Genomic DNA, 26,598 nt, shown 5'->3' on the forward strand with positions numbered 1-26,598 from the left:
TCTTTGGGGCATACAATCAAGATTTGCCCCGGGCATCACCAGACCTCTGCACGCCACTGAGACTCACCAATGCTCCGTACAATTGTAGCAGACTTCACAGAATCCCTACAGTGCAAAAGGAGGCCATTCAGCCCACTGAGTCTGCACTGGCCCTCCGAAAGAGCACCCCATCTAGATCCAATCACCTGCCCTATCCCCGTAATCCCACCTAACGTTTGAACACTAAGGGACAAATTAGCACGGCCAGTCCACCTAACCTGCACATCTTTGGACACTAAGGTTCAAATTACCATAGCCAATTCATGTAACATGCACATCGTTAGACTGTGGGAGGAAACCAGAGCACCTGGAGGAACCCCCACGCAGACAAGGGGAGAATGTGCAAACTCTGCACGGTTACCCAAGGTTTGAATCAAACCTTCGCCACAGCGCTGTGAGGTAGCATTGCTAACCACTGTGCCGCCATGTTGCTAGACTTCCCTATATTAACTTTGCTTAATAGATTTCCCTACTTTTATACTCTATCCACCTTGCAATAAAGGTCAACATTCCTTTTGCTTTCCTCATTACTTGCTGTACTTGCATAGGAACATTGTGATTCATGTACAAGGACATCCAGATCCCTCTGTACTGCATCTTCCTGTAGCCTCTCGTCATTTAAATTATCTTCTGTTTTTCAATTATTCTCACCAAAGTGGACAGCCTCACATTTTTCCACATTATACTCCACCTGCCAAATTTCTGTCCACTCACTTAACCTATCCATATCCCTTTGCAGACTCTTTGAATCCTCCTCACAACTTGCTTTACCATGCATGGGAAACTGGGAATGGGGCCGTCAACTGACTCCTGAAGCCCCCCACCAACCCAACACCTTCTCCGTACTCGCCGCCCAATAGTACTAAAGCAGGGTCAGCAGCCCCCACCCACCTGACTACCAGTCCCTCTGTAGGACCACTCTTTGGATCCTCGCCACCTTCCCTGTCCGTATACACGACAAAATCATGCCTTCCACCCCGACAAAGAATACCTTTGGTAGGAACAACTGCAGGCATTGAAACAGGAACAAGAACCATGATGAGATGTTAATCTTCACTGATTGCACTCGCCCAGCGAACATTTAGTGCGAGACTATCTCATCTCTGTAGGTCTGCCAACCCCTGCTCACCAAGATAGTAATATTTAGCTTCCAATCCCTTGCCACCTGGTACAGCTGCAACACCCTTCCTGCCATCTTTATTTATTTAGATAATTAGGTTTCAAGCTTAGAAATATCACTCAAGGATACTTGTAGTTATACTGCGCAAATTAACAAGTTACACTATAAGTGTAATGTCTATTTCTATCTCTCCAGTACCAGTTTAAACTTACAGACCAAGTTTAATGAGAAATAAAATCTCACAACCACCTACCTGCTCACCTAATTTGTGCCTCAGTTTTGCCTCTCGCGTCCCACTTTCTCTGGCTACCTTTCTTGGGTGACTCATTTCTTGTAAAAGGCCAGGTTGCAAAGTGCGGCACAGTGGTGAACATTACTGCCTCACAGCGCCAGAGGCCCGGGTTCAATTCCAAACTTGGGTGACTGTCTGTGTGGAGTTTGCCCCTTCTCCCCCTGTATGCGAGGGTTTCCTCCGGGTGCTCCGGTTTCCTCCCACAGTCCAAAGATATGCAGGCCAGGTGGATCGGCGTGACCAATCGACCGAACCGGCACATCTTTGAACTGTGGGTGGAAACCGGAGCACCCGGAGGAAACCCACGCAGGCATTGGGAGAACGTGCAGACACCACACAGACCGTGACCCAGCCGGGAATTGAACCTGGGACCGTGGAGCTGTGAAACAATGGTGCTAACTACTGTGATACCGTGCCGCCCATGTGACTTACTTTGTACATCTGCTAAACTTCACACATTAATACTGGCTGCAATTCCAATGAGCTGACTCAGCTACTACTGACAAGGGAACTACCGACCCAACATTAACTAACTACAGTTGCCTCCAGCACTGACCACTTATCTCACGCACCGGGCCTTGACGCTTGCGTCAAAGCGGCGACGCCTGAATGACACGGCCGGCGGCGCCTAAATGACGTCACCCGTGCATGCGCGGTTGCCGTCTTCCCCTCCGCCGCCCCGCAAGACATGGAGGATTGATCTTGCGGGGCGGCGGAGGGAAAAGAGTGCGTCTTTCAGAGATGCCGGCCTGACGATCGGTGGGCACCGATCGCGGGCCAGACCCCTCCTGAGCACCCACCTGGTGCTCGATCCTCCCTTCGCCCCCCACAGGCCCCACACACAGCGGTCGCGCGCTGTTCACGCCGGCAGCGACCTGGTATGGTTGCCGCCGGCATGAACCGGTCGGATTAGGCAGGCCGCTTGGCCCATCCGGGCCGGAGAATCGCCGCTCGACCGGAGCGGCGATTCTCCGAGCGGCCTGTCGCAAAACGCAACACGTCGTTTTTTTTTTGGGGGGGGGGGAGGGGGGGGGGGGGGGTGGAGAGAGAATCGCGTGCGGGTGCCAGGGCGGCGTGGCATGAATCACCCGGCACTCCCGCAATTCTCCCACCCGGCGTGGGGGTCGGAGAATCGCGCCCCTGGTTCACCAAGTAATGGCTAATTTTCCACAAACTGGAATTTCTAATTGCTCAGATCGGAAATTTCGATGCAGGCTGCCAGTGATTTTCTGACCATTACATCTCCATTCTTCTGGTCAGTCTCAGTTCAATCATAAAGAAAGAAATAATTGTGGAATCCAATCATACCTTAAATAAATCTAGGATATCAGCTTTTCCTCCTTCATCCAAAAGCCGAAACCATGCATATTTATATCCTATGAAATGCAGTTCTGCTACTCTAGTTATATTAGGGGAAAATTATCTAATTTACGTGGGATTTGGAATCTTACTGATCCAGATGCGCAACTCCCACACTGGCTAAAAGTGGATTATGTGTTTCTAGGTGAGCTTATAACAGGCCTGTTTAATGCCTGCCACACGCTCTGTAAGCCTCAGTCCTCCACAAGGTAGAAAACTAGCAATCAATTCGCTACTGATGCCAAAAATCATATCATCTTTTCAAGTGAAGGAGTGAAGAGTGTTATGCACAATAACAATACACAATTAAAGAGGAGCTTGCAGGAGGGTAAGGCTTACAGATGAGGGAGCTCCAGAAGCCAAGTGGCCATTGTTCCATCAATCAGAGCGAGAAATGGTTTCGACCGAGAAAATTGGAGATGAAAGGTGAGGAGGAATGTCAGATGGATTAAATTCCATGAACCGCAAGGGTATAATCAAGAAAGACGACGACAGTGACAGGGAAAGCTCAATAATGCCGGGGTAAGAAATGAACAGAAGAGTTTGAAGACTGTTCCATTCCAGCACCCCACCTTTGCACTCCCCCACCCCCGCTCCCTCCCTCCCCTTTTCTGCTGTCTCCGCGTCCTATCCTAGGCCTCCCCTTCACTGTAAATGGTTTGTTTTACTCTTATAGCTTTGTGAGGGGCTCTCTGGTCAGTCTCTCCCTTGGTTCCCCTTTGATGTTTCCTTTGGTTCTTCCCCCCCGCCCCCTTTGTTCCGGTCTGCTTTCTGTGGCCCTGGTGGTTCCCATGCATTCCCCTGTCCCGCTCCCCACCCCCACCCTGTTCTATCCATTGTTGGCTTCGAACAGGTCATGGAACAGGCTGATGAGTTGCCCCCATATTTTGTGGAAGCCATCTTCCGACCCTCGGTTGGCGTAGTTAACCTTCTCCAGGTTGAGAAATTCCAAAAGATCAGCGAGCCAGTCTGCAGCTGTGGGTGGTGTTGCTGATCGCCAGCCGAGCAGGATTCTCTGGCGGGCGATTAGGGAAGCAAATGTAAGGGCATCGGCCCTCTTCCCCGTATGAAGTTCTGGCTGGTCCGCTACCCTGAAGACAGCCACTTTCGGGCACGGCTCCACCCTCACCCCCACAACCTTGGACATTACCTTGAAGAAGGCTGTCCAAAACCCCGACATGTCTGGGGCATGCCTAGAGCATTGGACGTGGTTGGCCGGGCCTCCCTGGCATTGTTCACATTTATCCTCCACCTCTGGGAAGACCCTGCTCATTCGGGTTCCTGTCAGGTGTGCTCTGTGCACCACTTTCAGCTGCATGAGGCTTAGCCTTGCGCAGGAGAAGGTGGAGCTAGCCCTGTTCAGTGCTTACTCCAGAGCCCCAACCTACTTCCTCCCTAATTCTTCCTCCCATTTATACCTTGTTTCGCCCACGCCCTTTCAAAAAGTTGTCTGTATATATCCCCGCAGTTCCCTTTTTCCATACTGTCCGCGTCCAGTAGCTCCTCCAACGTTGTGTCTCTCGGGGCCCTAGGGTACCTCATCATCTGCTTGTGGAGAAAGTTTTTGACTTGTAAATGTCAGAGTTCTTGTCCATTTGGTAGTTTCAGTCTCGCCGTCAGCTCTTCAATGTTCGCAAATGTGTCCCCCAGACACATCAGAAACAGGAGCTTTATTTTGACTCGCCAGAGGTGGCGATGGACTTCATGAGGGACCATGGACTGGGAGGATTGGGAGGACGTAGATCTTGGAGAGGAGCTTAGTATTCATTACAAAGTGTACGGGGTGGGCAGTTTGGGGTAGGTTTCAATGGGAGAGTAGCGATGGCGAGTGTGCCATTTGTTCTCTTTGTTTATTGGTGGTTGGGAGGATGGGGAGGGGGGAGGGCTGGACTGAAGGAGTGAGGGGAAGTTAGATGCTTTGGGCAAGGGCCACTCTGCTAGTAGCTGGGTGGGCTAGTTAATGGGAGTGAAGTGGAGGTTACCACGAGGAAGGATTGGGGAGGGGGGGTGGAGTGCGAGGAAGGGAGCGTTGCTGACATGGGTGTGGTTGGTGCGGCGCAATTAGGAAGGGAGAGATGGCGGCTCACATCCAATGTATGGATGATCAGCAGGGGAGGGGGGTAGGGAGTCCCCCGATCAGGCTGGTCACGCGGAACGAGAGGGAGCTGAATGGTCCGGTTAGACGGTCGCATGAGTTCACGCATCTGAGGAGCCTGAAGGCGGATGTGGTGTTTTTACAGGAGACACACCTGAAGTGGAGGGATCAGACAAGGCTGAGGAAAGGATGGGTGGGGCAGGTGTTCCACTCGGGGCTGGAAATGAAGAAGAAGGGGATGGCGGTGTTGCTTAATAAGAGGGTGGCGTTTGAAGTGGGGAACATTGTGGCCAATCCAGGGGGTAGGTATGTGATGGTTATTGGGAAGCTGGAGGGGGTGCCGGTACTCCTGGTAAACGTTTTGCCCCAAATTGGGACGATGTGGACTTTATGAGGCGGGTGTTGGGGAAGATTTCAGACCTGGCATGCATTGGTTGATTATGGGAGGGTGATTTCAATACTGTCCTGGACCCGGGTCTGGATCGGTCGAGTCCTAAGTCATCGAGGGCGTTGTCAGTGGCGAGAGAGCTGAGGGGGTTCATGGAGCGCATGGGGGCCAGACCCATGTGCACCAGGGGTATACCTGGATTGATTTTTCTGTGATGGATAAGGCGCTGCTGGCAGGGGCGGCTGACTCGGAGTACTCGCCGATCGTGGTTTCTGACCACGTGCCGCACTGGGTGGATTTGTGGGTGGTTCATGGGGAGGCCCAATGGTCACAGTGGAGGTTAGATATGGGGCTGTTGGCAGATGAGGTGGTGTTAGAGCGGGTGCGGGTTGCCATTCGGGGCTTTGTGGAGTTGAACGACACGGAGGAGGTCACAACTGAACAGGGAGAGGATGGAGCGGAAGGAGAGGGCAAGTCTGGTGGATGAGATTTTGAGAGTGGGCAGGTGGCACTCGGTGGCGCCGGAGGAGGGGTTGGCGAAGCAGAGGCAGAGGCTCCAGATGGTGCTTGGGTTCATGTCTACAAGGAGGGTGGTGGGGCAGTTGCGGTGGGTCAGAGGGCCTGTGTGTGAGAATGGGGAGAAGGTGAGTCGGATGCTGGCCAATCAGATGAGGAAGCAAGCAGCGGCAAGGGAGATTGGTAGAGTGAGGGACGAGGTAAGGTCATGATGGACCCGGAGGGGGTGAATGGAGCACTAGAGGCCTTTTATAGGAAACTGTATGAGTCGGAGCCCCTGTCGGGAGAAGAGGGAATGCGTGATTCCTGGATGGGTTGGTGTTTCTCAAGGTGGAGGAGAGGCAGGTTCAAGGCCTGGGAAACCAGATTGAGTTGAGGGAGATGATGAATGGCATGGGTGCGATGCAGCTAGGGAAAGCCCCGGGGCTGGATGGATTCCCAGTAGAGATTTATGAAAAGTCTGGAGCGGAACTGGACCACTGCTGATGAGGATATATAAAGATGCGAAGGAGTGGGTGACCTCTCCCCTACATTGTCGCAGGCTTCCAGCTCCCTGATTTTAAAGAAGGATAAGGACCCGGAGCAGCATGGGTTGTACCGCCCGACATTGAATGTTGATGCCAAGCTATTGGTGAAGGTGCTTCCATCGCGGATCGAGGACTGTGTGCCGGGGGTGATAGGGGAGGATCAGACCGGTTTTGGGAAGTGAAGGCAGCTGTCGGCGAATGTGCGGCGGTTACGTAACGTGATTATGATACCCTCGGTGGGAGGGAAGGCGGGTTGAAGGAGGTAGAGGTGGCAATGGACACAGAGAAGGCTTTTGATACCTAGCTGCATCGCACCCATGCCATTCATCATCTCCCTCAACCCAATTTGGGTCCCCAGGCCTTGAACCTGCCTCTCCTCCACCTTGAGAAACACCAACCCATCCAGGAATCACGCATTCCCTCTTCTAGTAGAGTGGGCGTATTTGTTTGAGGCGCTGGGGCGGTTTGGGTTCACGCAGGAGTTTGTGGATTGGGTCCGGCAGCTGTACAAGGTGCCAGTGGCGAGTGTGCGGATGAACCAAGTGAATTTGGGGTACTTTGGGATGGATCATGGGACTAGGCAGGGGTACCCGCTCTCCGCGATGCTTTTTGCCTTCACGATAGAGCCACTGGCAATGGCACTTCGGGAATCGCAGGTTCGATTCCGGCTGGGTCACTGTCTGTGCGGAGTCTGCACATCCTCCCCTTGTGTGCATGGGTTTCCTCCGGGTGCTCCGGTTTCCTCCCACAGTCCAAAGATGTGCAGGTTAGGTGGATTGGCCATGATAAATTGCCCTTAGTGTCCAAAATTGCCCTTAGTGTTGGGTGGGGCTACTGTGTTATGGGGATAGGGTGGAGGTGTTGACCTTGGGTAGGGTACTCTTTCCAGGAGTCGGTGCAGACTCGATGGGCCAACTGGCCTCCTTCTGCACTGTAAATTCTATGACAATCTCTATGACTAAGTCCTCCCTCAGTGACGGGAGGTTGTGGGGATGGGGGTGGAAAGAGTGCTTCAAAATTAATGATCATGAAAGACAACCCAAACCTATCACATATACCTACCGTTTGTATAGTGGTGAGTTGTGTGTCGGGACTGTGTCCCCATTCCTGTTTGTGAGCCGGGAGGAGAAGGAATGCTCCCCCAGTCCCTCCATCGAATCTCCTGCCAATCCTAGCCTCTGATCGGTGCCACAATATACCACCCCTCCTCCCTCCTGACCTGCCATCCCACCCTAACCCCACCCGAATATCAGAACCATCTTCTTCCCCAGATGTTGACATGTTTGCACCGGCAAACACGCACCCCCTGAACCGTTACCACCTCCCCGTCAATATCAAATAGCATGGCGCTGTTTGGAAAGTGCTCCTGGTGTGCTGGCCTTGTCCGGAAGGCCCGACTATCCTCTCAGATGGAGTCAAAAAAATCCCACGATACAATTTCAAAGAATAACAGGGGAGCGATCCATAATGTGCTGGCCAATATTAATCCTTCAAATCAATGACGCAAAAAATAATTACTGATCGTTATTACATTGCTGTTGGTGTGAGCTTGAAGTGAGAAATTGGGTGTCACCTTTCCTACATTATAGCAAAGACGGTTCTTCAGAAGTCATCTGTTGGCCATAAAGCATTCTGGGAAGTCTGGAGGTCAGAAAAGGGAGTGTACAAAAACTGGTCTTTTTTCCATTCCTCTAAGGAACGCTTAAGATGCCGCTGCACAATAGCCATTATATTATCTCCTCTTGTGCATTCAGTTTTAAACATCTTAACGCAGTGTTCTTCAAACTTTTTTTCAATGGACCCATTTCTACCAAGCGGCCAACTTTCTCGGCCCACGCCAGCCGACCTTCGCGACCCATGCCGGCCGACCTGCGCGACCCACCATTTTCTCATACCTTGTTTGCTACTGACAAAAATGGAGGAAATGGTTTTGGGTCCCTTTGGCCCTCGTACACGCTCCTCCAATGGAACCTGTTGGATGAAGGGGAAGCCTTCCGGTGCCGGAATGTATGGAGTCTCCAACTGTTCAAAGTTCTGTACTTTGTTTCCTGTAATATTTGATCAAATAAACCCCCCCCCCCCCCCCCCGAACTTGTACAAAAAAGAAAAATAAAATAAATGAAAAAAATAAAAATTAAATGAATAAAATAAATGAATAAAATGAAAAAACCCCCCCGAAGTTGTAAAACAAAAAGCTGCTACCGTTTAATAAAAAAGCGGCCGCACTGCACATGTGTGCCCGTTCATCGGCACGCATGCGCATAGTTTTGCGCATGCTCGCCAATGATCTGGATCACATGCGCAGTGCGGCCGCATTTCTTTTTACACGTTCGCGGCCATTTTGAAGGCCGCTTACAGCCGGCCGCGCAGATTTGTGCGAGCGGGAGCGCCGCAACGGATGGCTCCGCGACCCTCCCGACACCCGCCTGCGGTCCACCCACGGGTCGCACCCCTGAGTTTGACAATGCCTGTCTTAACCTACAATCCAAGTATTATTACAACAATCGCTCACTCACACTCATCCTGTTGAATATCACCGTGGCATTCGCATAGGTTCACACTTGCGAGTGCTTAATTAGCTTGCATATTTCGTAACAGATAAAATAAATGAGGCTCTTGGTTCCTTTCATGCCATTATTACAAAGGGGACAAATCAGTTGCTGCTCTTGATTGCTCTCCGAAGCCACTTTGCTGAAGCTCTGCAGGCAGAAAGCCTCATTTTGAATCCCACAATGAAACAATGGATCCGACTTTCACCTGGTGTTAATCCAGCAGGGGGTTGCGAAAAACAAAGAGGTAATGAAGGCTGGTTTCAGCTCATATCAAGCGTTTGCAACCTGATTTTAAAACATGGCATGTCAGTCCCACGCTGCTGCCACGGAAACTGTCAAAATCTGGACAACCCTGCATTTCATCTGTCTGCTTTCAGAGTCTCAGGCTACAAAGGCACTGTATTCCTTTACACAGTTAAATATCAAATGCTTCATGTTTCTGGACAAAATTGTGTGTCTTCGTCAATAATTTACACCAGCATTTTCTTCCCAAAATACGCAGTTTCAAAGCTAAGGTGTAAATTTGTCGGGGCACTGTCTTACTATCTTAGAACACTATTCAGATGAAATGCTTTCAAGTCATAATAAAACTTAACCTGTGCAAATTCCTTCACTTACCAGCTATCATCATTCCATTGCATTTAAAAGTTATTTATTTTTATTGGTGGCCATTGTTATATTCTAGTACTGTGACAACGATTAAGTTAGCTCACCAAAGAACATTTAGTTCTAGACTAGTCAAATTTATTATTGATGTGGAGATTCCGGCGTTGGACTGGGGTGGGCACAGTAAGAAGTCTTACGACACCAAGTTAAAGTCCAACGGGTTTATTTGGAATCACTAGCTTTCAGAGCGTAGCTCCTTCATCAGGCGAGTCATTTATTATTGTTGTATAACTAACTGTGGGTTGGAAACTAATGCTAACAAACTGGAATAATCACAAACACAACTAACCACGATGAAGTCTCCTATAGACTCCCTGGGCGGAATTCTCCGACCCCCCGCAGGGTCGGGGAATCGCCCGGGGCCGGGGTAAATCCCGCCCCCGCCGTGGCCGGAATTCTCCGCCACCCGGGAATCGGCGGGAGCGGGAATCACGCCGCGCCGATCGGCGTGCTCCCCGCGGCGATTCTCTGGCCCGCAATGGGCTGAAGTCCCGCCGCTGACAGGCCTCTCCCACCAGTAGGAACTGGTGCTGGCGGGATTGGCGGCGCGAGCGGGCCCCCGGGGTCCTGAGGGTGGGGCGCGGGGTGATCGGACCCCGGAGGGTGCTCCCACAGTAGCCTGGCCCGCGATCGGGGCCCACAGATTGGCGGGCGGGCCAGTGCCGTGGGAGCACTCTCTTTCTTCCGCCGCCGCCACGGCCTCCACTATGGTGATGTCAGCGGCCGCTGATGCACCGGCGCATGCGCGAATCGGTGAAGGCCTTTCGGCCAGCCCCGACGCCGGGCGGCGGGCGGCAAAGGCCGTTGGCGCCAGTTTTGACGGCAGTCGGCGTGGCGCCAACCACTCCAGCGCGGGCCTAGCCCCTAAAGATGCGGAGAATTCCGCACCTTTGGGGAGGCCCGACGCCGGAGTGGTTGGCGCCACTCCGCTACGCCGGGACCCCCCGCCCCGCCGGGTAGGGGAGAATCCCGGCCCCTGTCGGTTAGTGTCACATGGTTATAACTTTCCTGCCACCTAGTGGCCGGAGGTCAAACATGTTTCCATGTACAATTGCTTATGCTTATCACTGCAGCCATGGCAAGGATGTACTGCATTTCACTAACCTTTTATAATAGGCTAAACTTCTAAACTACAAGCAACAAAATGAACTGGTGCATTATGATGGTGCTTCTAACTAAGGTAAGCCCAGAAAACTTCGAAAAATGAAACAAGCAATACTTATTAACATTGCTTTCTAGGTTACATTTACTGTGTAATTTGGGAGGCAGCTATAATATGGAAAAGAAACATCTGATGCAGACAATGAATGCTTTCCAAAACAATACAAATTTTAGTTTAAATACTGAGGTCTTCAATAGTCTTTCACCATCTGTTCCTTTATTTTCAAATGGGTAAAGCCAAGGAATACAGTGATTATCATGTCATTCCTGCATGCACTGTACAGAGATCTGTAATTAAACTGGGTAACATATAGTTGCAGTGAATAATCAGTGCACAAATGAGCAACGATCTCACTGCACATTATCTGTAAATAGAGGTTATATTTAGTAATGATAAGCATGTGGCATGGTTCCTGCTCTGGAAAACAGGCAGCCTTTCCATAATTATCAACAGCAAGTGTACATTTGTAAAATTAATTTGCGGAAATGACTGCAGGTACACTTAACATATTCCCATTAAATTCTTAAATTAAAAAGCAAAGACAGATCACGCAAATGAAAAGCATATAGGCAAAGATGTTTTCTTTCATTTCACAATTACACTATCAGACATTCTGATGGTTTATGGTTGGCATTCCAAAGTAACAAGGAAGCGTGTATGGAATAATCTACCCTGCCTTAAACTGCGTTGTCCCAACGCAACAATGGAAGTTTAAAAGCAGAATTCCACCCTTTCCCACATGTGCCACTACAGCATCAAAGAAAGAAAATCCCAAGTTTGTACCCTCAATGGGAGGTCAGGAGCAGTAAAAACCACAGGGAAAGAATCCCGTCTGGTGTCTTTGTGCATCTCCCAGCAGCTACTTCTCAAGGATAACGTCAACTTTAAGTTCCTCCAAGCTGCGCGTGGATATCTTGGGCCTCGTCTGCCATAGGCTCCCTCAGAATTTCCACGCAGTGAATTTTTTCCAATTCCTTCCCCCACCTCTACTATTGAGGTATCTTGTCAACGACTGCTTTTCAGCTTTCTCTATGACAGCCTGGCCCTGCAGCAGCAGTACTGTCTATATTGGAACACGTTAAGGAGGCCCAGGAGCGAAGGTTCTCACACTCCTGGAGGATCATGGCCTGCTTCACAACCTGTCCCCAGCCCCACCCCTGACTCCTGTCTCCCGTTAAAATTGGGTATTAAATTTAATCCAATTGTCAAACAAGATAAATTGGAAAACATTTATCAAGGGGAGAGGCAGATGCATGGGAGAGTAAAACCAAAGATGAGATTATAGCGCGACAATTACAGCTGTGACTGAAGTTAACCACGGCTGTGACTAAAACATCCTTATGCACTGTCAAGGTTGGCATTCCAGTGTGGAACTGAAGGCGCACAGCACAGTCGGACGTGCTGTCTTTCAAATTAGACATTAGACTGAATCCCCATCTGCTTGCGTGGGCGGATGTAAACGATCCTGTGGGATTATTTCAAAGACGAGCAGCGAAGTAATCCCTGGAATGCTGCCCAATATTTATCCTCAGTCAACATCACACAAAATAAAAACAGATTACCTGTTTGGGGGGATTTGTGGAGCAAAGATTCGCAGCCATGGGTGGAATCGCCCGGGGCCGGCGTCAATCCCGCCCCTGCCGTGTCCCGAATTCTCCACCCCCCCCCCCCCCCCCCCCCCCGAGATTCGACGGGGGCGGGAATCGCGCCACGCCGGTCGGCGGGCCCCCCGCAGCGATTCTCCGGCCCACGATGGACCGGATTCCCGCCGCTGACAGGCCTTTCCCACTGGCGTGGTTTAAACCACCTCTAGTACCGGCGGGATTGGTGGCGCGGGTGGGCTCTGGGATCCTGGGGGGGGGGGGGGCCAGCGATCAGACCCCGGGGGCTGCCCCCACGGTGGCCTGGCCCGCAATCAGGGCCCACCCGTCGGCGGGCTGGCCTATGCCATGGGGGGGCGCTCTTTTTCTTCCACCCCCGCCATGGCCTTCACCATGGCGGGGGCGGAAGAGACCCCCTCCTCTGCGCATTGGCCGGTATGACGTCAGCAGCCGCTGACGCTCCGGCGCATGCGCGGACTTCCGCCGGCCGGCGAAGGCCTTTCGGCCCCGGCTGGCGGGGCGACAAAGGCCCTTTACGCCGGCCAGCGGAGCGGGAACCACTCCGGCGCGGCCCTAGCCCCTAAAGGTGCGGAGAATTCCGCACCTTTGGGGAGCCCGACGCCGGAGTGGTTCACGCCACTCCGCCCCGCCGGGTAGGGGAGAATCCCGGCCTAGGTCTCCTGCATTAAAACAGTGACTGCACTTTCATTGGCTGTAAAGCATGTTGAGACATTAATGGTTATGGAAATTTCTCTATCAATTCAAGTCTTTCTGTTAAAATGCAATGAGGTGTTAACGCATCTGATTTATTGAGAAATATAAAACTCACATTTAAAGTCACCATGATGCTCTCTGTAAAACTGACCAATGAGATGCTTGCTGTCTCCATTAGCTCCAAATTGTCCAAATTTCCAGTGCCCATGTCCCATCTCTGGGATGATGCTGGTGGCTGAATGCATCTGTCACACGAGATTACAAGGACTTCTTTATGCTAACAGTAAGACTTTATTAACTGCTCCTAACTACATAGAAATGGACAGTAAAGGATACAGGCATAGAGCTGCCTCCATCCTTGGTCTTAACACATCTCTGGTCGACACCACACTAACCCTAATTCATGTGCCTTCTTGCATCATCCTTGCAGGGTTGTCGAGAGACAGGACTGTGGTCAGTCCCACCATTAACTCTGAATATACCAGACCCTTCTATTATACCTCCCCGAAGTCTTTATCCCATGAGTTCCATCAGTTTACTTCAGGTCTTACATTGTTATAAGTCTTAAGTCTTTACTTTATCATTACAACCTCTACACTTTTCTAACATTATTGCCGTTACAGTATCAGCATTAACAACATCCTCACTACCCCATCTCCTCCCTTTACGTCCTAGAGGTGAGAGGTTCAGGTGGACTGGAGGCCTTGTAACCTCTCCAATTCTCGTTCACCACTCTGTTAGGAGAGTGGGAGGCTCTGCTGGTTCTGCTTCTTGTTGCTGACTTGAAGGTTGGATTGGTATTTGGGACGTTTTCACTCTTTTCTTCCATTGTTTTATGTTAAACCGTGCTGGTTCAGCTGTTATGTCAATACAAAGTTGCCAGATTCAGATTCCAATCTTTGTGGAGGCAATCCCACCATTGCCACCATGTTGGGATGTTATTGGTTACAGAATGTGTCTGTTAAATAAATCATTGTAGTCTTCTATATTTTAAAAGCGAGTCTTTATTAAATACTTGTAACTATATACGAGCAGACAGTAAAGGATACCATCATGGAGCTAACTCCATCTTTGATCTTAACAAATCTCTGTCACCACCTCACTGAGTCTAGGTCATGTGCCTTCTTACAGTACACCACTGCGTGGGCAGTACGGTACTCTTACATTAACCATATACCGGACTCATCTACTACACTATCCGACAATAAACCTTGTTCACTCGCCACCCCACAACATGCATTGCAGGAACTCATCAAAGCTCCTTAGGTAGCACCTTCCAAACCCAAGTCACTGCCATCTAGAAGGGCAAGGGCAGCAGAAACCTGCGAGCATCTCCACCTGATGGTTCCCTTCCAAGTCACTCACTGTTTTGACTTGGAAATATGTCGCTGTTCCTTCACTGTCGCTGGGTTAAAATCCTGGAGCTCCCTCCCTAGCAGTACCTACACCACATGGGCTGCAGTGGTTCAAGAAGGCAGTTCACCACCATCTTCAAAAGGGCAACGAGGGATGGGCAATAAATTCTGACCTAGCTAGCAAAGCCCACATCCTGTAAAATGAATTTTTAAAATCTCACTATTTACCACTGTCCCAATGGAGTAAATTTAAATTTCTCATTCTCATCTACAAACCACTTCATAGCCCCATTGTCTGCAGCTTTATTTCCCTTTCATGTGCTGTTCTCCTTTTCATAAATTCCTCAATCTTTCTACCTTCTTCCCCACTTTGAAAGTTCTTCCATAACGAAAGTAGTTTCCAGTCATTGCTTCTAACCCCGCTAAAATGCTTGGTGCTTTCGGCTTTATTGCTTGCAAAGTGCCTTCTTGTACCTTCCTCTGTTACATTGGATGTTCGTCCAATTGGACAATTTGTGAGTGGGACACTGATCAACTTCCACTCAAGATCTTCTTTAACTATCAACGAAGGACATATGCCTCACTAATGTAAGAAATGCATTATTATGTGGTGAAGAAAATACTGGCAAAATAGTCATAAAAAATAGAGTCCCAAAGTTTTAGATTCACTTGCTGGATGGAACATTTTTAGTCAGCTGGGTATCTGAGACAAGTGGAAATGCATCGCCACGTTTAGGAGTCTGTGAACCAAACTACTGGAAAATCTGCACAAGCAGAGTTTCTGTATGGCTGTCCTGGAATATACCATCCACCGCCCACCTCCGCTCGTTCGTGCCCACAGCCTCCCCACCCCCACCCCACACACACCCACTGCCCCATCCCAGAGGGACAGAACCTAGTTTTGCAAATCTAAACTGTGAGCTGCTTTATTAGCAAGAGCAGAGGCTAAGGGGTACCAAAGTGCAGTCCCAGTAGTTTATCGCGGGTGTCTTTCTGTCGCCGCAATTTTCCAGTTCTACTTGGTGGTGGGAATAAAATTAATTGGTCTTGAGTGACTGAATTTGTATTTTGCAATTTTGGAGGCTGCCATGGAGAGGGCAGTTTCAAAGTCATAATGCTGCCTAAGCTAAAGATATCAGAAACATCAATAAAAACAAGAGAAATAGCCCAAAATTATCAGAAGTCTATATTTACCAGTTAGCTTTCAAATCTGGACCATTAATTACAATTTCTCTCTTTTTCCGGTATCTCCCTCCTTTTCATCTGCAGACTCCTTGTTGTTTTATTTTTACCCTCTGAGCTATTTATTTTACTGTAAATATATTTTTATTGCTTCAGTGAGATGATCTTGTATCTGACCCAACTGTTTACGATTTAGTAGTTTGCAAGTCATACTTCTCCGTCTTTGCACTGGTTACGAACCTGCCCCTCTCTTTTTCTGTCCATCTCTCCAATGTTACTAAAATGACTGATTATCTTCTAGGTTTCAGTTCTGACCAAAGGTAGCCACCCAAAGGATTAATTTGCCTTTTCATTCCTAAACGCTGCATGGCCAGCAATACGATTGCAGAGTTTCCTATTTTTAAACTCGTATGTTTTACCTTCTGCACTACTGTCCTCTTACCGGCAGACGTCCCGCTTTTCCTTCTTAGTCAAGATTAATGATGAGACACTGACATGCTCTGCTCTCTGCAGCTGAGTGGAAACAGTCCTGACTCCCTGTGGGTCCCATTAATGAGCTCAGCCGGCTGGTCAACACTCAGTGCTTGTGACCTGCCTGGCTCAAGAATTAGACCACAGATTCTGAGACGGTGATGCCCACTTCAGGAGACCACAATGAATAAATGCTTTGAAATAGGAGCAGGAGAAATAGGTGCACCCATGAGCCTCATGGCTGACCTTTGACCTCAATTCAAGTTTCCCACCTCATCCCCATATCTTCATTCCCTTGGACTTCAAAAATCTATTGCTGCCCGACAATTGCGAAATGCGTTAGGATGTCTACCAACAAGCTACTCAAACATGTTAGGAGTCCGGCACTTGGCATTAGCAGTCTGCGGTTAACCGTGGGGTATAATAATACTAATCGCTTATTGTCACAAGTAGGCTTCAATTAAGTTACTGTGAAAAGCTCCTAGTCGGCCTGTGCGTGGAGGCCGGTACGGGAATTGAACCCGCGCTGCTGCCCTTGTTCTGCATTACAAGCCAGCCGGTTAGCCCACTGAGCTAAACCAGTGATTATGGTGACTCGGTGGATACTATAGTCGGCTCCTCCTTGTAGACGTCTCTGGGACCAATAGTAGAATCTCTCGAAGATGCTCATGTTGGGAGCATGGAGGCTGTGGCCCTCACCATCTCATCCACCTTTGGTGAATAGGTAAGGGTTTGTCAAATCACAGAGATCCTACAGTCTGCTGACCTGCAGATCGGCAGGAGTATTCGGCCATAGCCAAATAGCAGGTGAGATAATGAGAGTGGAATATAACCACATACCTGCAGCCTCGCCAACCACCATACCAATACCCATCCTGGTGCCAGGAAGGTTGGCTGGGCTGGGCAGGGCAGCTTCGACAGCCTATTTGCTAGATACCTCTGAGGTCTAATGTCCAAGAAGACGTTACCTACCAGCCAATCAAGAAGCCGTGTCTGAGTTGCAGCAACCTCTTGCCTCCCATACAGCAGCCATTAAGGGATGCACTTCACAGTCGCACAAGAGACAGCAGGGCAGCAATTAAAGAAAGGAACTACAGGCATTTTTCTAAATCAGTAAAATTACACATTTATTTGAAATCTTTATGTATACAATATTCCTGTAGTATCTGGTGATACTGCAATGTTTGGTGTCATGTTGATCTTTGGGATGAGGCAGATTATTGAAGGGAGGAAAGGAATATTGCGCCTGACTTTGGATGTGATGGCTAAATGCAATGGGAACAGGGATTGATCAACTGAAGCTCTGGTTATTGACAGGTGCTGTCCTCCATCTTCTTTGCTAGCCTCTGTAATCATTGCTGACAACCTCAGCCTACTGACTGTCCACTTCTATTAACGGCTCCTCGTGTGCCGTCCTAGTTATGCAGCTTCAAACCACAGTCACATGAGAACATTCTTTGTGAGCTGAATTGTGGAAAGCTTAAATGCTCCAAACCGGACTCCAGTTGACTCTGAGATCTCTCTGTGGTGCAGTTTTGCCAATGAGCATGAGGTCCTGCGGGACGCCATCAGCCGAGCATGCAAGTAACCAGCCTCTCACTTGCTGTGCGGGGTAAAGTTACATTTACAGATTGCCGCATCATGAATGTGACATGGCATCTGTCAGGTAGGCTGTCAACAGTGCCCTGTGCTCCCCAATGGCACAGCAATGGAATATAAATGGATGGGAGGCTCCCGCCATTCAGGAAGGCAGTGGGCTAGACTGGAGGAGAAGGTGAGGTGATGTGGATTCAATCAATAACTCTCGGGGCTGCCTGCAATCTGTGTGAACCACAGAACTGTACTTCTGGCTATCCTTGGGGATAGTATATTGAACAGTGAGAAGCAAAGTACCAGGCATCAAGAAGGCATAGATTAGTGAAATGGGCGGACAAATCGCAGATTAAATTTAATGAAGTGTAAAGTGATACATTTTGGAAGAATGTGGAGGGACAATATAAATTAAACATGTTTGAAAGGGTACAAGAGCAGACAGACCTGTCTGGGGTGGCACAGTGATTAACACAGCAGCCTCACAGCGCCAGTGACCCGGGTTCGATTCCAGCTTTGGGTGACTGTCTGTGTGGAGTCTGCACGTTCTCCCAGTGTCTGCGTGGGTTTCCTCCCACAGTCCAAAAATGTGCCGGTTAGGTGGATTGATCATGCTCGATGCGCAGGGTCATTGGGATACGGCGGGGGAGTGGGCCTAGGTACACTGCTCTTTCGGAGAATCAGTGCAGACTCAATGGGCTGAAAAGCCTCCTCTGCTCTGTAACAATTCGATAGATTCTAAGGAATCAAATCTATAAGGTTAGCAGGCTAAGTTGATAAGGCTATTGTAAATTCAGATGGAAATGTTGGCATATAGTCCGAAAGCAAGGGGGTTATGCTAAATATTTATAACCCTCGGTCAGAGTATTATGGCAAATTTTGGGCATCTTTTAGAAAGGATATCAAGGCCTTGGAGTGGGTGTAGAAAGGGTTCACTGGAATGGTACAAAGGTTGAGGGACTTCACTTATATGGAGAGATTAGCGTAACTGTGATTGATCTCCGACACGTTAAGTGGATATTAAATGGAGGCGTCCAAAATGTTTCATTGAGTGCACAGCCAGGGAGAAATTATTTCCACAGACTGTACGGCAGCCTGTGCTACGCCGTTCTAGAATTCTGCCTTTCCTTCAGAAAATGTGGCCATCAAGCGCCTGCTTAAAGCACAACTGAACTGCAGACTGACATGTTCAGAGCATCTTTTGTTTTGCCCGGAAGGATCCAGAAGCAGAGACCAGGGGCGCAATTCTCCCAAAGGGAGACAAAGTGCCGACGCCGGAGTCAAACCCGGAGTGTTTCATTCCGGCGTCGGAGGCCGCTCCCCGCCCCCTATTCTACCCCCCCCCTCCCCCGGGTGGCTAGGAGCGGCGGCGCGTCAATCTTGCGCGCCGGGCCTTGACACTTGCGTCAAAGCGGCGCGGCCTGAATGACGCGGCCGGCGGCACCTAAATGACGTCACCCGCGCATGTGTGGTTGCCACCTTCCCCTCCGCTGCCCTGCAAGATATGGCGGATTGTGGAGGGAAAAGAGTGCATCTTTCAGAGATGTTGGCCCGATGATCGGTGGGCACCGATCGCGGGCCAGACCCCTCCTGAGCATGCCCCTGGTGCTCGATCCTCCCTCCGCCCCCCACAGGCCCCACACGCAGCGGTCGCAAGCTGTTCACGCTGGCAGCGACCAGGTGTGGTTGGCGCCGGCATGAACCGGTCGGATTCGGCAGGCCGCTCGGCCCATACGGGCCGGAGAATCGCCGGTCGCCGTTAGAAACGGCGAGCGGCGATTCTCCGAGCGACCTGTCGCCAAATGCGACACGCCATTTTGGGGGGGGTGGGAGAATCGCGTGGGGGTGCCAGGGCAGCGTGGCGTGATTCGCCCGGCACTCCCGCGATTCTCCCACCCGGCGTGGGGTCGGAGAATCGCGTCCCAGAGCTGTAGTGCCCCTTGGCAGGCGGGTGTGTCAGTGGGTTGCAGGAGGTGACACAAATCCACATCCGGCTCCCCAGCACAGTGTGGCCTCCACATGTTCAGAGAACCCCCTGCTGGGAGGGGTAAGCATTTCTGTAAGCTTGCTTCCTTCCATCTGCTCTCTGACCAGCTGCACTTCATTCGTTTCTCATCCTCCTGCCAGAGTGTGCCATGTTGGCAAAAGTGCACAAAGTTAACCGCAAGCAATTTAATTCATCTAAGTAGCCAAAAGACAGTTGTGAGCGTCTCCAAAATGTTGCCTGAGCCTTTGCTCCATTTTAAATCAGAACAGCTGAGGCTTCCCTTTAAAGCAGCAAATGGCAGCTCCCCAACTTGGATTTGCCATGGTTAAACAGCAGTTTGTGGGTAAAACAACAGTGGTGCTGACAAACCAAAAAGGCGTTGTGGGCCGGGGTGGCGTTGGCAGGTGCGGCTGGCTGGTTACCTTAATCAATGTCCGCTTAAATCTTTGGAAAAGTCAGACTTTAAGAATCAATCAATACTTTTTAACACTTTCCCCATTTATTTTTCGCTCTCTCTTTACCGCCCCCTTCCCCATTTTTGTAAAGTAATGAAGCACCATAACATTAAAGCAGATTCTTATTCTAACCTCTCGTGAACCACGTCTCAAACATAAATCTTGAAACATAGAACGTCAACCATGGATGTGATATATTTGCTGCCTAACATGATAGCAATATCGGCAAATGATGGAGCCATGTGACTGCCATTTCCCGGAATACAGGAACTCTAGTTTTAACATCTTCGGTAAAAATAGGCGAGTCAATGATTTCAAATCTCTAACATCTTTGATATGATGCATGTGCTTCAGCCGCTGACTATCTCGTAACTTAACAGAATTTAGGGCTGACCACCTGGAAACATAAATAGAATTCCAAATACTCGGCAATCACAACTGCGACCAAAACCCTTTAATCAACCTCTTCTTACGGAGAGTATTTCTCAGCCCGCAGTTCTTTGCAGTCGAAGACTTTTATGTGCCTTAAAATATAAATATATCATTACACCACACAGCAAGAAGCAAAGCTAAATTAAAAGGGGACAAAAGCTCATTTGAGCATCCTGTAGTTGTGGCCTTTCACAAAGAACTAATCGTGCGAAACAACAACACTGCTATTCAAAAATAATCAGAGACCGCAAACCCCTTTGTGTCACTGTGGTAACAATTTACAAATATGAGCAAGCTTGAATCATTCTATTTAGAGTTGACATCACAGAGCTGCTTTCAGTAGGTTGGGGTGAAACCGTAAAAGTCAAAATGTAATACGCCCACGCCATTTCCAGAATTCCCACCCTGTCTAATTTCAGTATTTAAAACAGAAACACGCCAAATCTTCCAGCCCCAACGTCATTTATTTTGCAACCGGGAGTTTATGCGTTGTATTCCGTGGCAGGACAAGCCTGCTGTTGCGCCGTTCTCGGTCAAAAGGCGCCCAACATCACGGACCCACTGTTGCAGAAAACAGGTGGTCGTCCTGAAAAGGACTCTGGGGTCGCAAACACTTCAGGACTGTTGTTAACCTGTGCAACCTCTCAGCTGCTTCGAGTGCCATCAATGCACATCATTGTCATGCAAACTCTCCCTTATCTTCTGCCCAAGGTAACTTTACCTCCTCAAATGACTCATTGAAACTTTAATAAAGGATCATTTTGAATAATGGAGGGAGAGAGAAGAAACTGTCCTCGAATGCATACTGAAACAAATGTGCTCAGAATAAAACAAATTTCGCAATTATAGGTTTGAGTTAAGTGACGCCCCAACCGGAGGGGTGCACTTCCTGCACATGTATTTGCACTGCCTGTGACCTCAAACCCAGAGAAACTGCAACCTACTATTTCCCAAACTTGTTCTATCACATACAAACTGAGGTTACTCCCATAGATCTTCATGGGAGTGAAGACCCACCTGCATTTTTATTTTGACGGGTCGGCAGTTTCAATTTAACGACTGACACTGTTTTGAAACCCAAAGTTGTTCAGAACATTATAGACAATGCAGTGCGGAAAGAGCTTGAATATACGCAAAATGGGATTCCAGCTAGATCACAGCTCGCAACAGCCAGATACGGGATCACCGCACAGCGAGGGGCGCAGGGCAGGGTGGGTGAAGGCTCGGGGCAGTGGAGGGAAGGAGCCAGGGATAAACAGGAAGTAAGCAGATGGGAGGCACACATCAGTACTGGCACCAGCTGATCGGCACACCCCAATGTTGCCAGTGGTGGGGGGGAAGCGTGCATGCGTCATGGGACACAGTGCGAGCCAGGTGCACGTTCCTGGGCCCTGGCCGATCAGTGTCAGGAGTTACAGTGTATTTAAAGATTAGATTGCTGTTAGCAGCACGTCTTAGGAGGTCTTTTAAGAACTTTGTTCCTACCTTGGTCAAGTCTGAAACACAAGGAGCGTTTTGCTGCCTGAATCTCATGGCCTGGATGATCAAGCACCTGTCTGCACCATTCTAAAGGACTCCGAGCTTTCTGTTCCATTGTGGGTTGCTTCCTTGGTGAAACGTACAACCTGTAATGAAAAAGTGTAACATTTATCATCATTTAACACGATGAATGGATCTTGACCACATTTAATTCTAGTTTCTAGAAATTCATGGGGAGTTTAAAAGTAGTTGTTCTTAAGTGATCACGTTCAATAAACACTGTCCTACAGAAATCAAAGTCCCAGCAAATTATTTTGTTTCTCGCTGTGGAGAGTGGGTGGAAGTTGGATTGGAAGGAATCCAAAAGGAACCTGAAGAAAACCCGCTTCTTACCACTGAACATTGTACAAAGTATATCCACGATTAAGCCACACGACCAGCTCATTTTTTTATCCTGCATAAGAATTCGCAACTGGGAAGCAACTGGGAGGCATTAATTGTGGCACATGTTTCATCATAAACAGCAACACACGGCTCATTTAGTCACCTAATCACTGAGCGCGAGCATGAAAATATCTAAAGCTGCGCAAATGCACAAGTGTGCAAATTAAGCACAAACGATCACGTTTCAGGCAAAAGAAGATCTGCCCAAGGAAGGATTTAAAGCTTGAAAAGAAAAACCACTGGCCGGGATTTACCGGGGCCAGTCGCCATGGGCACAAATCCCGTAATGGCCGCAAAATATCGCAAGAGGCAAAAAAAAGGGAATTGCGCCAGCCAGATTTCAGAATTTGATCTTTCCGGCCCTCCCCGATAACGTGATTAGGTTCACGTCTTGGAAGGGCGCAAACCTGATTTGCATCGATTTTGAATGCATTATAATGAATTTAACAAGGTTAAAGATGTATCTTCAGAACTAATTTAATCTATTCATCCACCAGGCGTGACGTCATGCGGGCATGAATTACTACTGCTTTCTAAAAATGTGAACCAGGTGCCATGAGAGGGAGGAGGTAGGTGAGCCCCTCTCCGCCTAGCACCGAGGTGTCCAAGAGGACAAAGCTTGCTGACTAGGGATGGGGGTCACGGCTGATGTGTGGTTCCCGAAGCTTGCTGTCCGTTTTGTCTCAAAAGTCCTTAGAGCGTTGGTTTGGTCTGCTGTCTGCGTTGTTTAAAACGTTCTCAGTGCACTATGTTAATCAGCTGACTGTGGCATGGCAGTGTGGTGCAGCTGCGGGTACAGGGCACATGAGGTATGGGTTAGGATATGACGAGAGTGAAGGGGGCGAGCCCAATGGCCTGGGTGGATGAAACCCTAAAAGCGGAGGCAACATGATGCCCTGTCTAGGGTGGGGGAGGGGAGCCATGTGAGAAGAGGTGGGGGGGGGGGGGGGGGGGGGTGAGGTTGGGGGGGTGCAAAACTTAATGGACTGGTAGTCCAGGAGTCTTAAGTGTAACGGCCTGACAGCAATCAGATCTCGGAATCATGCAGCCTGAGTAGAAGGGTACCTATTAACTATGCCTATCCCTGAAGCAGACAACAACCAACCTGTACCCGTACCAGCCTCCCCGAACAGGCGCCAGAATGTGGCGACGAGGGGCTTTTCACAGTAACTTCATTGAAGCCTACTCATGACAATAAGCGATTTTCATTTCATTTTCAATTGTACTCTCTCAGATTCTGGAGACTCATGATCGTCAAACTAATTGGCCATCAGGAGTTAACCCTTAACAATGTCAGTGGCCAGGGCAGCACGGTGGCCTAGTGGTTAGCACAACCGCCTCACGGCGCTGAGGTCCCAGGTTCGATCCCGGCTCTGGGTCACTGTCCGTGTGGAGTTTGCACATTCTCCCCGTGTCTGCGTGGGTTTCGCCCCCACAACCCAAAAATGTGCAGAGTAGGTGGATTGGCCATGCTAAATTGCCCCTTAATTGGAAAAATAATTGGGTAATCTAAATTTAAAAAAAAAAAACAATGTCAGTGGCCCACACTCTGAAAGTCCAGGAGAGGGGTGAAAACTCAGGATTCAAGGATAAACATTTGGATCGAGAGAGACTGTGTCTGCAGATGTGTCGGACTCCAGCATCTGCCACAGAAGATCCAATAGGCCACAAGGTGGACATGACCGTTCAGTTGACCCTGCCCATGAGGTATGGCCAACCAAAGAAATCGCCTGTCAGAAATCCCAGTGATGAAGAGGTTAAGGGAGGGGATAACCAGACGAGAGGTCAGAGGTGACTCTGACCAGGGTCAGTCATGTCATGAAAGTGGAAGGGGACCTGAGATGTGAGTGAGTGGTAGCTGCCTGATAAAGTGTAGGACTGGCTCCTTCCAGGACTAGGAGGCCAATGGGTATGGGGGAGATACTGAAGTTAAGCAGCTGCGACACATACCTGACTGTCTCTCTCTTGTCCCTCACAGATTACCGAGAGATATCAGGATAGTTTCAGGGGAGTTCGCCATTCTGCGTATTACTGGATGGAGGAACACAGACTCCAGGTGCAACGAGCGGAACACGTAAAGAGAGGGGATCAGAGGGCTGCAGGACAGGCCGAAGGGCCGGAGGTCACACCAGCCGAACAGGGGGCCCGAAGTTGAAGAAGGAGACCGAGGGTATAGAGGATCCATGTGTCCTTCAGAGCTGTTGGGCAACATGTGACACAGGAGAAACCACCTCACCAAGGAGACAGTGCAGTACCTGTGCTAGATTCTGCCGAACTTGGCGCCACATGGAGGCAGAGACGCCCAGTCCCTGTGGACATGAAGGTCACGGCAGCCCTAAACTTTAAGTGCATGCAAGGCCATGGGAATTAATTCATTTTGACCTGGACCATGCCCAGAGGATGATGGGGCTGTGGGATTCAACACCATAGCTGGTCTGCCACAGGTTCAGGGAGTGATTAACTGCACTCATATGCGTCCTGCAGCTTCAGAGAATCCCCCTCATCAAAAGAAAGGGGTTCCACTCCCTCAACGTCCAGCTGGTGTGTCACCACCAGGTGAGGTTCATGCACGTGTGTGCATATTTTCCAGGGAACATGCATGACAGCTTCATCCTTGGGCAATTGCAAATTCCTGGAATTTCCAAGGGTCACCCCAGGCTACAGGGATGGTTTGTTGGGGAAAAAGGTCTTTGCTGATGATTTGGGGCCTGAGACCGAAGTAGGGGCTTGATACAATGAGGTTCACAGTGCCACCCAATCTGTGATCGAGCGGTGCTTCAGCCTCCACAAGTTGCGCTTCTGCTGCCTCGACAGGTCTTGTGAGGCCCAACAATATACTCCCCAGAGGATCTCCCACATCATGGCATTCTTCTGTTCCCTACAGAATCTGGCTCAGCAGCGGGGCGACAGCCTTACTGATGAAGACCTGGGGGAATAGCTGACTCAGCCATGGCAGAGAATACACACTGATTATGCTGGTCCACTGGAGGGTCACATGGTCTTATTGATTGTGGACGTGCACTCAAAATGGCCAGAAGTCACGATAATGAAGCCAATGATGATTGAGCAGATCTTTGAGATGAAATATTCACAAGATTTGGAACACCAGAGCAGATTGTCAATGATAATGGTACACAGTTTACTTCGAAGGAGTTTGAGGACTTCTTGAAGTGGAACATTACACACCATATCTCATCAGCTCCACATCATGTTGCACCTAATGGATTGACCGAATGTTTTGTGCAATAATTAAAGCATTCTATCAAAGCAGCAAAAGACCGGGGACAATGGTAAGAAGAATAAACAAATTCCTCATGCCTTACCGGAGCACGGTACATGCTACTGGTAACGCAAAGTTCACCGGCAATGCTGTTGTTCAAGAGGAAACCATGAACACAGTTTGATTTTGTTAACTCCAGCTGATTCTTCAGGGATTGTCAAACGACACAACAAGCACAAATTGTCAAGAGGGAGCAAAACTCTAAAAAGCGAGTATTTAACAGGGAGAAAGAGTGTTAACTAGGAGCTACACCACCAACAAGAAATCGGTGCCTGCTGTGATCCTAGTAAAGTCAGGTCCCATATCGTACAGACGGATGTGGGAAGAATTTTGCGACCTCATGCTGATCAATTACTTGCTTCACAAAGTAATTTCACAGAAACCTCTCAAGAGGTTCTACCTTTGGAAAATCTAGAAAGTGATGCTTCAAAACCAAGACCAGACACAGTGATGAGTTCAGATTCTGTTTCTGAGACTTTTCAATAGCGACAGTGACAGGTACAGAAATAACTACTCAACAAGTACCATCTACAGAAAGGAATGAGGACGCTTGTGAAGTCTCAGATGTCCAAGTTTAACAACACTGAATTCTACCAAAAAGGAATAGATGTCCTTCAGAGGGAGTTTCTTATTGAATTGTATATATGTATAGAATTAATGCATAATGGATCTGTTGTATAAATGTTAATTGTTGTTGTTGCACTAATCAAGTAAAGGGGGAGGGGTGTGATGTATCAGAGGATGCATTCCCGCTGGTTTAGCATCACGTGATGTATAGTGACGTCAGAGTGTTTGCGTGGGCTTTGGGCAGGTCACCACCTTGACTGTATTGAGCAAAACCCTTAGAACAAAGAACAAAGAAAAGTACAGCACAGGAACAGGCCCTTCGGCC

At 49.2% G+C, this 26,598-nt stretch overlaps 1 protein-coding gene across 2 annotated transcripts in view; it reads right to left on the reverse strand.

The window, feature by feature from the left end:
* Positions 1 to 26,598, reverse strand: part of slain1a (SLAIN motif family, member 1a) — a 119,321-nt gene that overhangs the window by 71,699 nt on the left and 21,024 nt on the right. For both annotated transcript variants that reach the window (XM_038818960.1, XM_038818959.1), the window contains exon 2: positions 21,989 to 22,128. In XM_038818960.1, coding sequence (XP_038674888.1) covers positions 21,989 to 22,128 — 140 coding nt within the window. The remainder of the gene's footprint in view (positions 1 to 21,988; positions 22,129 to 26,598) is intronic.

The sequence above is a fragment of the Scyliorhinus canicula genome, chromosome 14 (genome assembly GCF_902713615.1).
Source record: "Scyliorhinus canicula chromosome 14, sScyCan1.1, whole genome shotgun sequence".
Taxonomy (NCBI): Eukaryota; Metazoa; Chordata; class Chondrichthyes; order Carcharhiniformes; family Scyliorhinidae; genus Scyliorhinus; species Scyliorhinus canicula.